This window comes from Trichogramma pretiosum, unplaced genomic scaffold (assembly GCF_000599845.2).
Source record: "Trichogramma pretiosum strain Unisexual culture from Peru unplaced genomic scaffold, Tpre_2.0 scaffold27, whole genome shotgun sequence".
In the NCBI taxonomy this organism is placed as follows: domain Eukaryota; kingdom Metazoa; phylum Arthropoda; class Insecta; order Hymenoptera; family Trichogrammatidae; genus Trichogramma; species Trichogramma pretiosum.
In genome coordinates, this window is record NW_019641694.1 from 1158056 (window position 1) to 1170996 (window position 12941).

The window sequence follows — 12941 nt, forward strand, 5'->3', positions numbered from 1 at the left end:
AAAGCAAATCAATGTTTATTGAATCAGGTGCTAAGTAGGAATGAGCCTAATATTTACAATCCCTCGACTTGAATTTCCCGCAATTACATTTACACATTTCTCTAAAACAGTTAAAAAACCGGCTTGCAGAGGGCCTGTAACGCAAACTTAGTAGTCTGCTGTTGGCAGTTGCTGTTTGTTAATATAACCTGTTGAAGTTGTTTGTGCAGTGTTTGTGAATTGTAACTGTTAATTATCAACATGGTTGTCGAAGAAAAATCCAGTGGTCCCCCACAAATATTTGACACAAGTATTCCTTTTAGTGCCCAAAAAGTCGATGACGTTTACATCGAAGAAATATGCCTTTCCAAATTTTCAATCCGGCGAATTATGATGCTGGAGTTCAGCCAATATTTGGAAAAGTATCTTTGGCCCAACTATGATGCAAAGACAGCAAGAAGAGCACATACTATGTCAATTGTTGTTATGGTCAATGAAAAATTTAGGGAGCGTGTTCAAGTGTGGGAAGCTTTTGAGAAGCAACCAGAGCAATTTGAAGGGTTCTTTCAAAATGTTTTGGAAGCTACTTTAGAAGATGATATCATGGATTTCAATTTGAGTGAACAAACAGCATTGATAGTTTTTTTGAATCATTGCTTTAATTCTATGGAAATTGGTCTTGTTAGAGACAGAGTAAAAAGGCTGGTTTCACCAACTATATGGATTTGCCTTCAACAAGGTCGAAGAGAAGCTGAATTCAAGAAATATCCAAAATGGAAAAAAAAGTTCAAACTTATATTAAAAAAGGATAAGCCAGAGGAAAAAGATAAATTAGATTGGGAGCGTAGATTTTTACACAAATTAATGATTAAGTTTATGACTATTCTAGAAACTATTCCAGAAAAAGGTTTGTCTTTCTATGGTTGATTTTATTGATATACTTTATAGTTTAAAAATATAATTAAATATTCAATTTCTTTTTCTTTAAGGTGATTTAAATGCCGATAAAGTACATTATTGTGAAAGATTTCTAGAACTAATGATTGATCTTGAGGCCCTATTACCTACAAGAAGGTATTTTCACACTGTTTTGGATGATTGTCATTTAGTGGTCAGATGTCAGCTGTCAAATTTACTTAAACGTCAAGAAGGTGGTTTATTTGGACAGGTGAGTTATATTAAAGCATTTTATTTTTCAAGCAAATTGAAAAAAAATTTGGTCATGTTGTGTATGGTTAATAATATATATGTGTATAAATTTAAAAATCTTATATAAATATTAGGTACATCATATTATATTTTCTTATAAGCTCACTTGTGTTTTACATCAATGTCAAGGCACAAGTATGAGAATTTGCATTGAGACATGATTTTATAAAATGACTGCATTTCTTCCTAAAACTAGATCATTATACTTAATTGTCTCTTTCATAATTTTAGACAAATGTTTATACTTATTGATAAAATATGTACAACTGTTATCACTCATGTTATTCATTTCTATTTGAACTATTCTTTGTTCATTTACTTTGAGTATTCCTGTTTTAATAACATAGTTTCATGAAAATCCCAGAAATTCAATTTGATCTACTTCAATTCTTGCACATTCTCATTATTTAATACAATTCCATCTTATTTCAATAATTTTAATTCTACTGTGATTTAAATATATCAAAGTAATAAGAAACGATTAAAAATCATATCAATACTTGAGAGATTCTAAATTGATTGCAAGAAAAAGTATTTAAATACTTAATATCCAGCATTTATAGCAGTCATTTCCTCTCCCCATTCGAAACCATCTGGATTTTCACTAGGAATACAACAATTGCACGTTTTTCCTAGAAGAAATTTGACTCGTTTTTGACCAAATACACAAATATAAAGAATTGCAAGTGCTTCAATCACATTGACAATTATGTTACAATATATAAGTCCATCATATTTCAGTAATGACAATAAAAGTGATACCCAGCCAAAAGTCATTACTCCAAAAACTAATAAAAATGTTCTAAAACTAGTTTTCATTTTTAAATGAATTCTTCCATAAGTAGGCATTCTTTTAAGCTTATTAATTGTAGTTAATACAAAGCACAGATTGACAATTAATGTAAATCCCATTGATGTAAATAAGACAGATAATGCTAACCAACCAATAGTTTCTTGAGCAGCAAAAGCCACTCCACCAACCATAGGTACATTAGTTTCTAAAGTGAAGTGAGCAAAAATAGCTGTTGCTGCTATGCAAAAAGTTGAACTCCAAACATACATGGAATATAAACAATACTTTTTCCTATCAGTACTACGTAAAAAAACATTGTTTGACCTAAATGTATTCCACACATAATATCCTAGAGCATTGAGCCAGCAGAAAGCTGCTAACAGTGCTATATATTGAACTGAATCTGTAATTAGAAAAATAGTTAAGAAATTTCAAAAATTAGTGTACAATTTCAATTACAGATATAATAAACTTGCCTGCAACCATAAAACTGATGTGGTTTCCAAATTCTGTGAAAATTTTGACAATCGAAGCACTTTGTTCAACGATAAGGCACAAAGTCATACTAGTAATCATATTACCCACGAGATCTCTGAGTTGTGGTAGTACAAAATAAACAATAGCTACCACTAAATAACTGACCATGGCAAGCGCATGAAAAGCAGGATCAATAGCTTTTTTCATGAGATTATCAGTACTCGCCCATTTGTCAGGGCTTGGAACGCAAATTTTGGCGTACGTAATGATCAAATTATCTTTAGTCAGTATAGCTTTATCGGCACAGTAATGTCCAAAAGAATAGTCATAGTGGATGGCTTTTGCTTGCACTTCTTCAGAATCAAAATCATCAACACCATACATCTCTTTAGCTTTCTGCTCGGGATCCTCCTGATCAGACACATAGTGCCTGAGTTGACCGTTAAGCATCATTACCAGTCTATCGGTGCCAGTGGGATGACTGTAAACATCCCACTGCTTCTCATTACTCTTACACTTGGGCTGGCCATGTAAAAGAGTATATTTTGGCTCTTTGACTGGCTGAGCACCCTCATAAGTATCCTCGGCTTCAAAAGTCGGCTTCCACAGTTCCGTGTAATTGGCTTGCTTCTGCGTGACACAGTGGCCATCCAAAAGGATTTCGTCGTCCTCGCAGCACTTTGCTATTTTCACGAGATCTTCCTCCTTCTGACCGAAGGTATCTCGAGCAGGATCGTCACCTATTCGAGGCGCATAATTGCTCGCGTAATTGGCGGTGGCCGTTGTCGTGCCAACGAGCAGGAGCAAGGCAAAATATTCACGCGTCGTCCACATGTTTGCAAAGATTATACGTCTGTCATGGAATTACGATAGTTTAGAAACGAGTCGCGTATCGTCGACATGAGTAATCGCGTATATGGTTCTGGTAGCAGACATCGAAGCGAAGCATTGACACTGCTGACGGGTGCGAGCGCGTTCTATGTGCTCCGTGGCGTTAAGTAACGCTCACCTTTCTCGAGTTACCTGCCCGTGTCGATCGACCACGGCGGTGGAGGTGGAGAGCAGCAGCAGCAACAGCAACAGCAGCTTGTATATATTTTCCTCGTTCCTCGCCTGTTTTTGTGCTCCCTGCGTGTGGAACGCTCATCGACGTCCAGTGCTGCAGTTGTCAAAGCGCACGTCGAATTGTCTTTTTTTTTTCAGAAATAAAAATAATCCTTCTCTATATAGCTCGATCCATCCATACTGCCGCGCTGCGCCTCATCCACACGTGCTACGTAGCAAATACTCGATCGCGTACTCTGGTAGACCAGAAATAAATCGATGCCAAGCGTCTGGCGTTTTTTTGTTGCGACTACTGGAGAGATGAACGCTTTTGCGGCTCGAGCGTTCGACACGACTATAATACTAGATAGGTAAGGATATGGGGATAGCAATAACATGCGCTGCGTGGCCGGTGTCCCCCCCCCCCCCCTTGGGTGACGCGACGCTCCTCCACTACGCTACGTACGGACTGCTCAGTCAGTGTTACTTCTTTATACTATAGAGTTGCTGCGCTCGCATGCTATTTCGCGTACTTCTGCTGGCCCCCTCTTCGCGAGAATATATATGCGTCGCAAACACGATTTTGTATCCACACGCAGTCCGACTGCACTGGATGAGCTGCAGAGTCGCTTTTCGTTGCACAAGTATAGACTATAGATATAGGATGTATAGCCGAGCGTCGATGTCAGCGCGATTTCAACTTATCGTCGCACTCCGCTTCTACTAAACATCTCGGCTTGACGATTTAGTTCGAGGGAAAAGAAAAATTTCGAGCAAACGATTCAATCTACGATACAGTTGTACAGCTCAATCTTATCAAAAACTCCAGAAAATCTTGAAAAGAGTTACGAAATTCGTGCGCGTGTTGACTCACGAGCGCAACAGTTATGTTTTACCGGATTTGCTCCGTCTTTAAAATGTTCTAGGGCATTTTTGCCTCGTCAGCTCTTGTTCTTTAAGTAGGCTCGATTGCTCCGAAGAAAATTGAGAGCCACACGTTTGATTTGCGCTAATTTGCCCTTATTGCTGGAGCTCGCCAGTGCGCTAACATCTACGCACATATATATACGCACAGGCTGTCGAGCAAAAAAGAATTCATGTCGCACTCGAGCCTTGCCAGTACAAAGCGAACCAATTAGACTCGTAAATCACAGCTATTTATTTTTATTATCATTATATGTACAGTGGGACAATTTACAATTATAATGTGTGTGTTAAAACTATTTAAGTCGATGATTTTTCCTCTCGTATATAAAATGACATGTTGCAAAGCACAGGCACACATATTACACACATACACTTAATATCTCAATGTACAGAGTGGAAAAAGAAGAAATAATTGAATTATGCGCGGTACAAAAAGCGGTAGAGGTAATTATAAAACCATCGAATGGAAATGTTTGTGAAACGCTTTCGAAAAGTTTTTGTGCGTCTTGTTCGCAATCGACGAGGCGACAAAATATATCTGTTTATATATGGCACCTTAAGCTTGGATAATGATATGTTTTCCAACAGAAGTTATGTGCGTTGGCTCTGCACGAGTGTAGTAAGAATAATTATGATTAAAATCCTCTACGTTATAATTGACCAAAAGCCGCAGACGTATGCGAGTCGATCGGACATTATTTTCTGGTGCAGTCGAGTTTTGTCCCTGCGAACTAGCTCGGCTAGATCGTCGCGAAAAGCCTTTATGCTATGGAGAGTTCGAGCTCGATCGGGCCTGGTTTCTCCAGCTGCTCGTCGTACGCCAACCACGACCTTGGAAAATTGATGCCGAGAGGTCGTCTCGTGGCCAGAGCTTTTTTCACTTTGTTTCTCGACAGCACCAAAATATAGAACATGATGATACCTTGAAGGGCGTTGAGAACGTCCGTTGCCAACCTGATAAATAGAAAAAAAAAAGATGAATGAGGACTTTAACGCAGCAGCGAGATGGATTTCGACGGATGTGCAGACTTACCAGTATACGTCGCGGCCATCCCCGAAGACGAAGGATCCGATCTCGAATAACCAGGTGAAGCCCATGAGAAAGGCGAGCTTGAGGTACATGCAGCACTTGAGTCTGAGGGTGTTGAGTCGGTTGTCGTCGTCGCTCGACAAGCCGCTGTACTGGTGCCAGAGCTTGTAGCTGGTCAGAGCCAGATAGACGAGGTTCGCGCACAAAAGACAGAGAACCGGCCCGTAGAAGAACAGCCAATTCGAGTGCTTTCCTGTAAAGGTCCGAGCGTAGCGTCAACAGAGTCGACAGAGTCAAGAGCGAAATCGATCGAATGGAAATTGTTTTACCCGCGAACCAGCAGCCGATTTCGCCCATGCCAGGGTTGAACGGGTGGACGATCTCCAAGCCGTGATGACAGGCCACGGCGACGAGCAGAAACGCCAGAGGCGTCAGCCATCCGACCAAGCTGTACACGAGGAACATGAACTTTCGATCGGGTGAACAGCTCGGGTACCAGACCGACTTCCAGATGTTGAACGATATGATGTTGAGCCAGAAGAAGGCGCACATGTACGCGTAGTACATTGCGAATCCTGCAAATCGAATCGTTTTAATGGGTCTGCTTAATTTTACGGACAGCTAAATCTTACCCAAAACGACGCATATAATTGTACCCGAGTGGCTGGGGAAGATTCGCAGATTCGAGCTGAAGAAAAAAGCCACCGCGAACGCGGCTACCATCGACGTTATGGCCTTGTCCTGCACTTCCCTCAATTCCGGCAAGTGAACGTAAATGCAGAAGGTGAGGAAGAGAAACAAGCTGGATAGCGCGCCGCAGAAGCCGAACATGAGCTCCCTAAATCGTTGGTACTCCGCGTAGGGTGACTCGGTGAAGCAGACCAGGGCCACCAGTTCGTTCGGCACTTGAGTGGATTTGGTCACGCAGTATCTACGAGTAAAGGCAAGATGGTCAATCGATCGCGAATACAAGTGTACCGGCTGCAGCTGGGCAAGCTCACTCGTTGGACGGTATGCGCTGCCAGTCGTCGGACGCGTGCTCGGTATCGTTGAGAACGAGCCACGTCTCGTTGTGCTCCTCGACGAATGTGAACGTCAAGCTGGGCTCTATGCTGGTTTGCAGAAGGAACGACAAGGAACAGTCCATCTGGACGATCCCTCCATCGTTGCAGTTTTGCGTGTTGTTCAGCCACAAGACGTTTGGGCCGCAGCACTGCGGTGGCTCGCTTCGTCCTTCCGCGAAGAGGAGGCACCAGACTATCGCGACCAGCAGCATCGTCCCTACGATCATAGCTTTTTCATTGTTTTCTCCTTTCTTTTTATTTTAAATTCGCTCCTAGTTGACTATGGTAACGTCGATAAACGTTTTCGAGTGCCTCTAGAGACATTTGCGAATGTTTATTATCGCGCGCGAAACACGTGTGTAGCGTTGGGCCGCTATTCTCGCGCACACATCTGCTTTTTTTCTGCTCTACTTATGCGTTACGATAATGCAACTAGTTGAATGCGAATCAACGCCTTATCGCTCTCGGCTTTTAGCAACAAACGTCATAGGAATTAATGGCCAATTAGAAAAATTGAGGCGTCATTCACTCACTGAGAGAAATCGAACGCTAATACAAACGATCGCTGCTATTTTTCAACCAATTGACCGCTGCTTCGATTTTGACTCGAGTTTTAGCCACGAGCACTTGAAAAACCAATGAAATTTATTTCATCTCAATTAAGAATTATTCAACCGTAGCGTTTTAGGCACTAAATATAAACGTGTGAGCAACAAGCGACTCGTTCATGCAGTTCAACTAAATATAGACAGAGAAAAAGTCGCGCGTTCATTCAGCAATCGTGGCTAGGCTGATTTTCACATTTGTCGAATGATTTATTGGCGCGCGCGCGAGATAATTCACCTGTTTTGACGTTAATTTGTCCAAGATTGCACGTGGTCTCGAGGCACGATATCGTACTTCACTTTTGCTTCATTTCCACGTTGTTTGTTTTTGCGAGTGGCGTAGTTGGGCGAGCTGCGCTGACAGTCGCGCGTTGCCTCCCGAGAGAAGACTGGCCAGTCGTACAGGTGTCCGCAGCTCTCGGCTGGCAATGGAGCATGTGCCAAGCGGAGATGATATCTACGCAGGTATCGATCTTGGTGCGTCTGCGACTCGTGCAGTACCCAAGTGCACTGCAGAACGTAATCGATGAGAGAGAGAGAGAGAGCAGCTGCAGAAGAAAGCGTGTCCCAATAGCGAGACGCTCGATATACTTTTGAGCTGCCTCGCTTCGCTCGTCTATGTTGGACCGTCGTGATTATCTTACCCGCGCATTTACCCCTTCTCCGCGTCTCTCTCTCTCTCTCTCTTTCTCTCTTGACTCGCACTCGTCGTACAACTCGTACTTGCACTCGCACTTACTCCCCGTGCCGTGACTTTTACGAAATTCCACGCTCGACGACCACTTTTCAATGCCTGGAAACATATTTTTTATAAAAACTTTTACTGTATAAATGTGATTTCTTGCCATTGGCCAATATTTCTTTTACGCATAAACTAGAACGAAATCTGTTATTTAAATTAATTGATAAAACTATAACGATTCAAAGATATTTCGATGCCTTTCAATAGAAATTTTATTTAATCGATGATTTCATTTGACAACGCTGACGTAACATTTTAAACTCTGCCTCATTTGCATAATTTATTTGTACTTTTTTTTTCATTCCATCGCACAATGCTTTGTTGTATTAGATGATCCAAGTATATTTATTGAGAAGAAACAAAACAAGAATAAATTCCTATATCGATAATGACTAGTGAAGATGGCTATAGAGTAACCTGTTGTCAGGCGGACAAAAAAGCCTGACTGACGTCCAAGTCGAAAATAACGAACCTATTGATTTATGTTTCCAGCTGCTGGAGATGCTCAAATTTTATGCCCGATTCGAAATCAGCGAAAATACTGGTGAATCATTGACGGATTACGACATGACACAGCTCCATTACTCAAAAATCCAGTCCTTGCAAACGGCTGCATTCGCCAAATTTCCCGATCTCCTGTCGTTCGCCCTGGCAAATGTCGCGAGCGTCGACACTCGCGATTCCCTTCTCAAGCATTTCGGCGCTCTCAGTCAGGAAAAATTACAAGCGATCGCCAGTTACCTGAACCTGGTACCAGCGGAGGAGCGCCAGAGCGACGAGAATTGGTTCAGGTTCGATCTAGATTTTCTCAAGGAGTTATTGGTAAGTAAGGAGCAGTGAAATCAAAATATGCCTCTATCGGATTGAGAAAAAAAACAACTTTTTGTTCTCCGCAGATTTCTCGACACGAGCGCAGAGTTTCCCAATTGGAAGCTCTCAACGAGATGCCGCTCTACCCTACCGAGGACATCATTTGGAACGAGAGCATAGTGCCGACCGAGTATTTCTCTGGCGAAGGCTGTCTGGCCCTGCCAAAGCTCAATCTGCAATTTCTCACTCTGCACGATTATCTACTGAGGAACTTCAATCTGTTTCGTCTTGAATCGACTTGTATGTTTTTCCTCGCTTTCGCGCTTTTTTCTTTAAATACTCGTTTGAGAATTTGCATGTGTTCTGTGTTCAAGTTCACTTTTTGTGATTCATTCTGATTCATTCCTTGACCTCTGAAAAAGAAAGAAAAATACATTATTTTCGTCGAAATGGAGCACATGCTGATTTATCGAACTTTTAAAAAATGACTATACATTTTCCCGCATTAATTTGCATTAATGTGTTTTTTTCTTCCGACAGATGAAATTCGACAAGACATCGAAGATTCGGTGAGCCGTCTCAGTCCATGGTGAGTTACGTCTATTAAAATTTTTAAGTATTTTCCACTGAACTAAAGCACTCGTTATAAATGTCAACAGTTATGCAATTTTGCACAATAGATGGTCGATTAAAAATGTTTTCAAATCGCGATCCATACAACAACGCATGTGGCTAGGAAATACCCAAGCATTACTCCGTCATTGCATTTTTCACGCGTGTCGCTGAACACGGCGCTCGTTGGCTTTAATTATAATTTCCCGTTAACTTATGATATTCGGAGGATCGATCGGCGCGCAAAAATTATAGAAACCGCAGGCTACGTCAACGCTCCTGTGCTAATACGTAAATGATATTTTGCACACAGGAAAGCCGAGGACGGCAGCGCATACTTTGGTGGTTGGGCGCGCATGGCACAACCGATCACTCAATTCGCTGTGGTCGAGGTGGCCAAGCCGAACATCGGCGAGAAGCAGCCGTCGCGGGTGCGAGCCGACGTCTCCATCAATTTGAGCGTCAGAAAGGAGATCAAATCCGAGTGGGAGAACCTCAGAAAGCACGACGTCTGTTTTCTCATCACTGTCCGACCACCCAATCCTATTGGTGCGTTTCAAGTATTTCTTTGCATTTTTCCGACATCAAGCATGCAAACGTATATTTTACTAATCGATACTTTTGTTACAGGCACGAAATACAGTCACAAATTGCCGTTCGTACCTCAAGTCGGCTTAACCACGGTACGCGGATGCGAAGTCGAAGGAATGCTCGACTCGAACGGACGCGTCATCGAGGACGGGCCCGAGCCCAGGCCCCTTTTGCCAGGCGACACGCGCACCTATCGAGTTTGGCTGGACTCGAATCAGTACCGCTTGGACATGGACAGCGCCAGTCACGGCGGCGACGACGTCTACGAGAGCTTCAACATCATCATGCGACGAAAGCCCAAAGAGAATAATTTCAAGGCCGTGTTGGAGACCATCAGAGAGCTCATGAATACCGAATGCGTCGTGCCCGATTGGCTGCACGACATCATTTTGGGATACGGCGATCCTAGCGTTGCTCAGTACAGCAGGTAGGCGCGATTTATTGCTGCGGAGGCAAAAACCAAGGGAAATTAACGTCCTTGTATCTTTTATTTCAGTATGCCGAATGAAATAGAAACGATGGATTTCAATGATACGTTCCTAGACATCGATCATTTAAAGCATAGCTTCCCCGACTATCAGATCAAGTTATCTACAGAGGATCCGGAAAAACTTGTCAGTCCTTTCCGTCTTACCTTCGAAGACGTCATTTGCAAGAAAAATAACGAAGAGCTTCGCAAAGTAATAACGGTCGAGCCTCACGTACCACCCAGTCGTGGCCCTTACAAAGCTAACGAACCAAAAAAGTAAGTACACTCACACAGTCAAACAATGTGCATGAAAATTAACGACGCTCTTTGAATTCTAGAAACCAAATTCCATTTACGCCGACGCAAGTCGAAGCTATACGCGCTGGAATGCAACCTGGTTTGACTCTCGTCGTCGGTCCACCCGGTACGGGTAAAACTGATGTTGCCGTACAAATAATATCAAATCTCTATCACAATTTCCCTAACCAGCGCACACTGATTGTCACGCACTCCAATCAGGCTCTCAATCAGCTTTTTGAAAAAATTATGGCTCTGGACATCGACGAGAGGCATCTATTGCGTCTTGGTCACGGTGAAGAGGCTTTGGAAACTGAAAAGGATTTCAGCAGATACGGTAGGGTGAATTATGTACTGGCTAAACGTTTGGATTTGCTTGTCGAAGTGCAAAGATTGCAGGTGAGTTTTTGCTATCATTTTAATGTACGACCTTCATCACCTGTCCTAAAAAAAATCTTAATTTTCTCAGGAATCACTTGCAGTCTTAGGAGATGTCGCTTACACATGTGAAACTGCTGGTTACTTTTTCACTTATCAAATACAGACGAGGTGGGAAAATTTCAAAAAAGTTGTCAAGCAACGCTCCGAGGGCGACAAAGAGCCACCTGCACAAATAATAGATGAAGAATTTCCTTTCCACAAATTTTTCGATAATGCGCCGCAACCTCTATTTAGGGGAAAAAATTTCGAGGAGGATTTGGAAATAGCTGAAAGCTGCTACAGATACATCGAACGAATATTCACCCAACTCGAAGAGTTTCGTGCATTTGAACTGCTTCGATCAGGTCTGGATCGATCCAAGTATTTGCTTGTTAAAGAGGCCAAAGTAATAGCTATGACTTGTACTCACGCTGCTTTGAAACGTCGTGAACTCGTCGATATGGGCTTCAAGTACGATAACATCCTCATGGAAGAATCGGCTCAAATTCTTGAAATTGAGACTTTCATACCTTTGCTTCTGCAAAATCCTGAGGATGGTTACAATCGCCTGAAACGCTGGATAATGATTGGTGACCATCATCAATTGCCCCCTGTCATTAAAAACATGGCCTTCCAAAAGTACTCAAATATGGAGCAATCACTCTTCACGCGTTTCGTTCGCCTTGGTGTACCAACCGTTGATCTCGACGGACAGGGTCGTGCCAGGCCGAGCATATGTAATCTCTACAATTGGAGATACAAAAAATTAGGTAATTTGCGACACGTCGAGGAAGGGCCCGAGTACCAGATGGCTAACGCGGGCTTTTTGTATGATTTCCAATTGATCAACGTAGAAGATTTCAACGGTGTAGGAGAGAGCGAACCCAGTGCCTATTTTTATCAAAATTTGGCCGAAGCTGAGTATTGCGTCGCAGTGTTCATGTACATGAGACTGCTGGGATATCCAGCTGAAAAAATTAGCATTTTGACGACTTACAATGGTCAGAAACACTTGATTCGAGACGTCATTAACATAAGGTGTGCCAATAATCCCTTGATAGGACGTCCAGCCAAAGTAACGACAGTCGACAAATATCAAGGTCAACAAAACGATTATATCCTGCTATCACTCGTAAAAACGAGAGCAGTTGGTCACTTGCGCGATCCAAGACGTCTTATCGTCGCCATGTCTCGTGCTCGTCTTGGTCTCTACGTTTTCGCTCGGGTTTCATTGTTCAAGGACTGCTTCGAACTTGCCTCGGCCTTCAAACAGCTCATGCGCCGCCCTCTGAATCTTGCTATTTTACCTAACGAAACTTATCCCGCAACCAGGCCCAACGATCAGAACCCTTCTGATGAGCCACTAATCATACAGGACATGCCACATATGGCCAAATTTGTGTACGACTTTTATCTTGACAAAATGAATATTAAGGTAAGTCTATTGAAAATAACTCGAGATGAATTAATTAGATACTAAAATTCAAGTTTTGTTTTACAGGATATTCAACAACAACCGAATCAATCGATAAATATGGAAATTGACATAAAAGAAAGTAATCCGGAACATTTTGTATCGGCACATCCTGGGGCTGACGATAACGACTCGGATGAAGATATGGAGAAACCAGATATTGAGCAGATTGATACAGAATTACTACAGCAAGCCGAAGAAGAAGCTAAAAATGTTGAGCCTAGAAAAGAAACAATAATAGCACCGATTGAAAATTTAGTTATAGAAGTAGTCAACGAGCCCATAGGTGGCGACTCAGATGACGAATGAATTAATTGTATTTTTGGAATAAATATCTAATACGCTCATTTTTATATATTCATGTTTATTTAATTCTAAACTATCACATTTAAAAAAAT

General features: G+C 42.1%; 3 protein-coding genes across 4 annotated transcripts; 1 reads left to right on the forward strand and 2 right to left on the reverse strand.

Annotated features, from left to right (window-relative positions):
* Positions 1-152: 152 nt before the first annotated feature.
* On the forward strand, positions 153-12896 carry LOC106660562 (intron-binding protein aquarius). The gene is made up of 11 exons (XM_014383578.2): positions 153-886; positions 969-1147; positions 8363-8692; positions 8767-8980; positions 9221-9269; positions 9606-9841; positions 9923-10310; positions 10380-10628; positions 10691-11048; positions 11119-12504; positions 12571-12896. The coding sequence occupies exons 1-11, from the start codon at positions 241-243 to the stop codon at positions 12850-12852; spliced, it is 4317 nt and encodes a 1438-aa protein (XP_014239064.1). The 5' UTR covers positions 153-240; the 3' UTR covers positions 12853-12896.
* Positions 1210-3910, reverse strand: LOC106660566 (probable G-protein coupled receptor Mth-like 5). The gene is made up of 2 exons (XM_014383583.2): positions 2458-3910; positions 1210-2384 (listed from the first exon to the last, which is right to left on the reverse strand). Exons 1-2 carry the CDS (start codon positions 3290-3292, stop codon positions 1732-1734), a joined length of 1488 nt encoding a protein of 495 aa, XP_014239069.1. The 5' UTR covers positions 3293-3910; the 3' UTR covers positions 1210-1731.
* On the reverse strand, positions 4651-7709 carry LOC106660563 (G-protein coupled receptor Mth2-like). 2 transcript variants are annotated; one of them, XM_023461953.1, is made up of 6 exons: positions 7424-7709; positions 6461-6740; positions 6092-6390; positions 5789-6034; positions 5463-5712; positions 4651-5383 (listed from the first exon to the last, which is right to left on the reverse strand). In XM_023461953.1, the coding sequence occupies exons 2-6, from the start codon at positions 6733-6735 to the stop codon at positions 5191-5193; spliced, it is 1263 nt and encodes a 420-aa protein (XP_023317721.1). In that variant the 5' UTR covers positions 6736-6740; positions 7424-7709; the 3' UTR covers positions 4651-5190. The 2 variants fall into 2 exon arrangements, with proteins under 2 accessions (XP_023317721.1, XP_014239065.1); XM_014383579.1 differs by having other exon boundaries at positions 7367-7709.
* Positions 12897-12941: the final 45 nt, after the last annotated feature.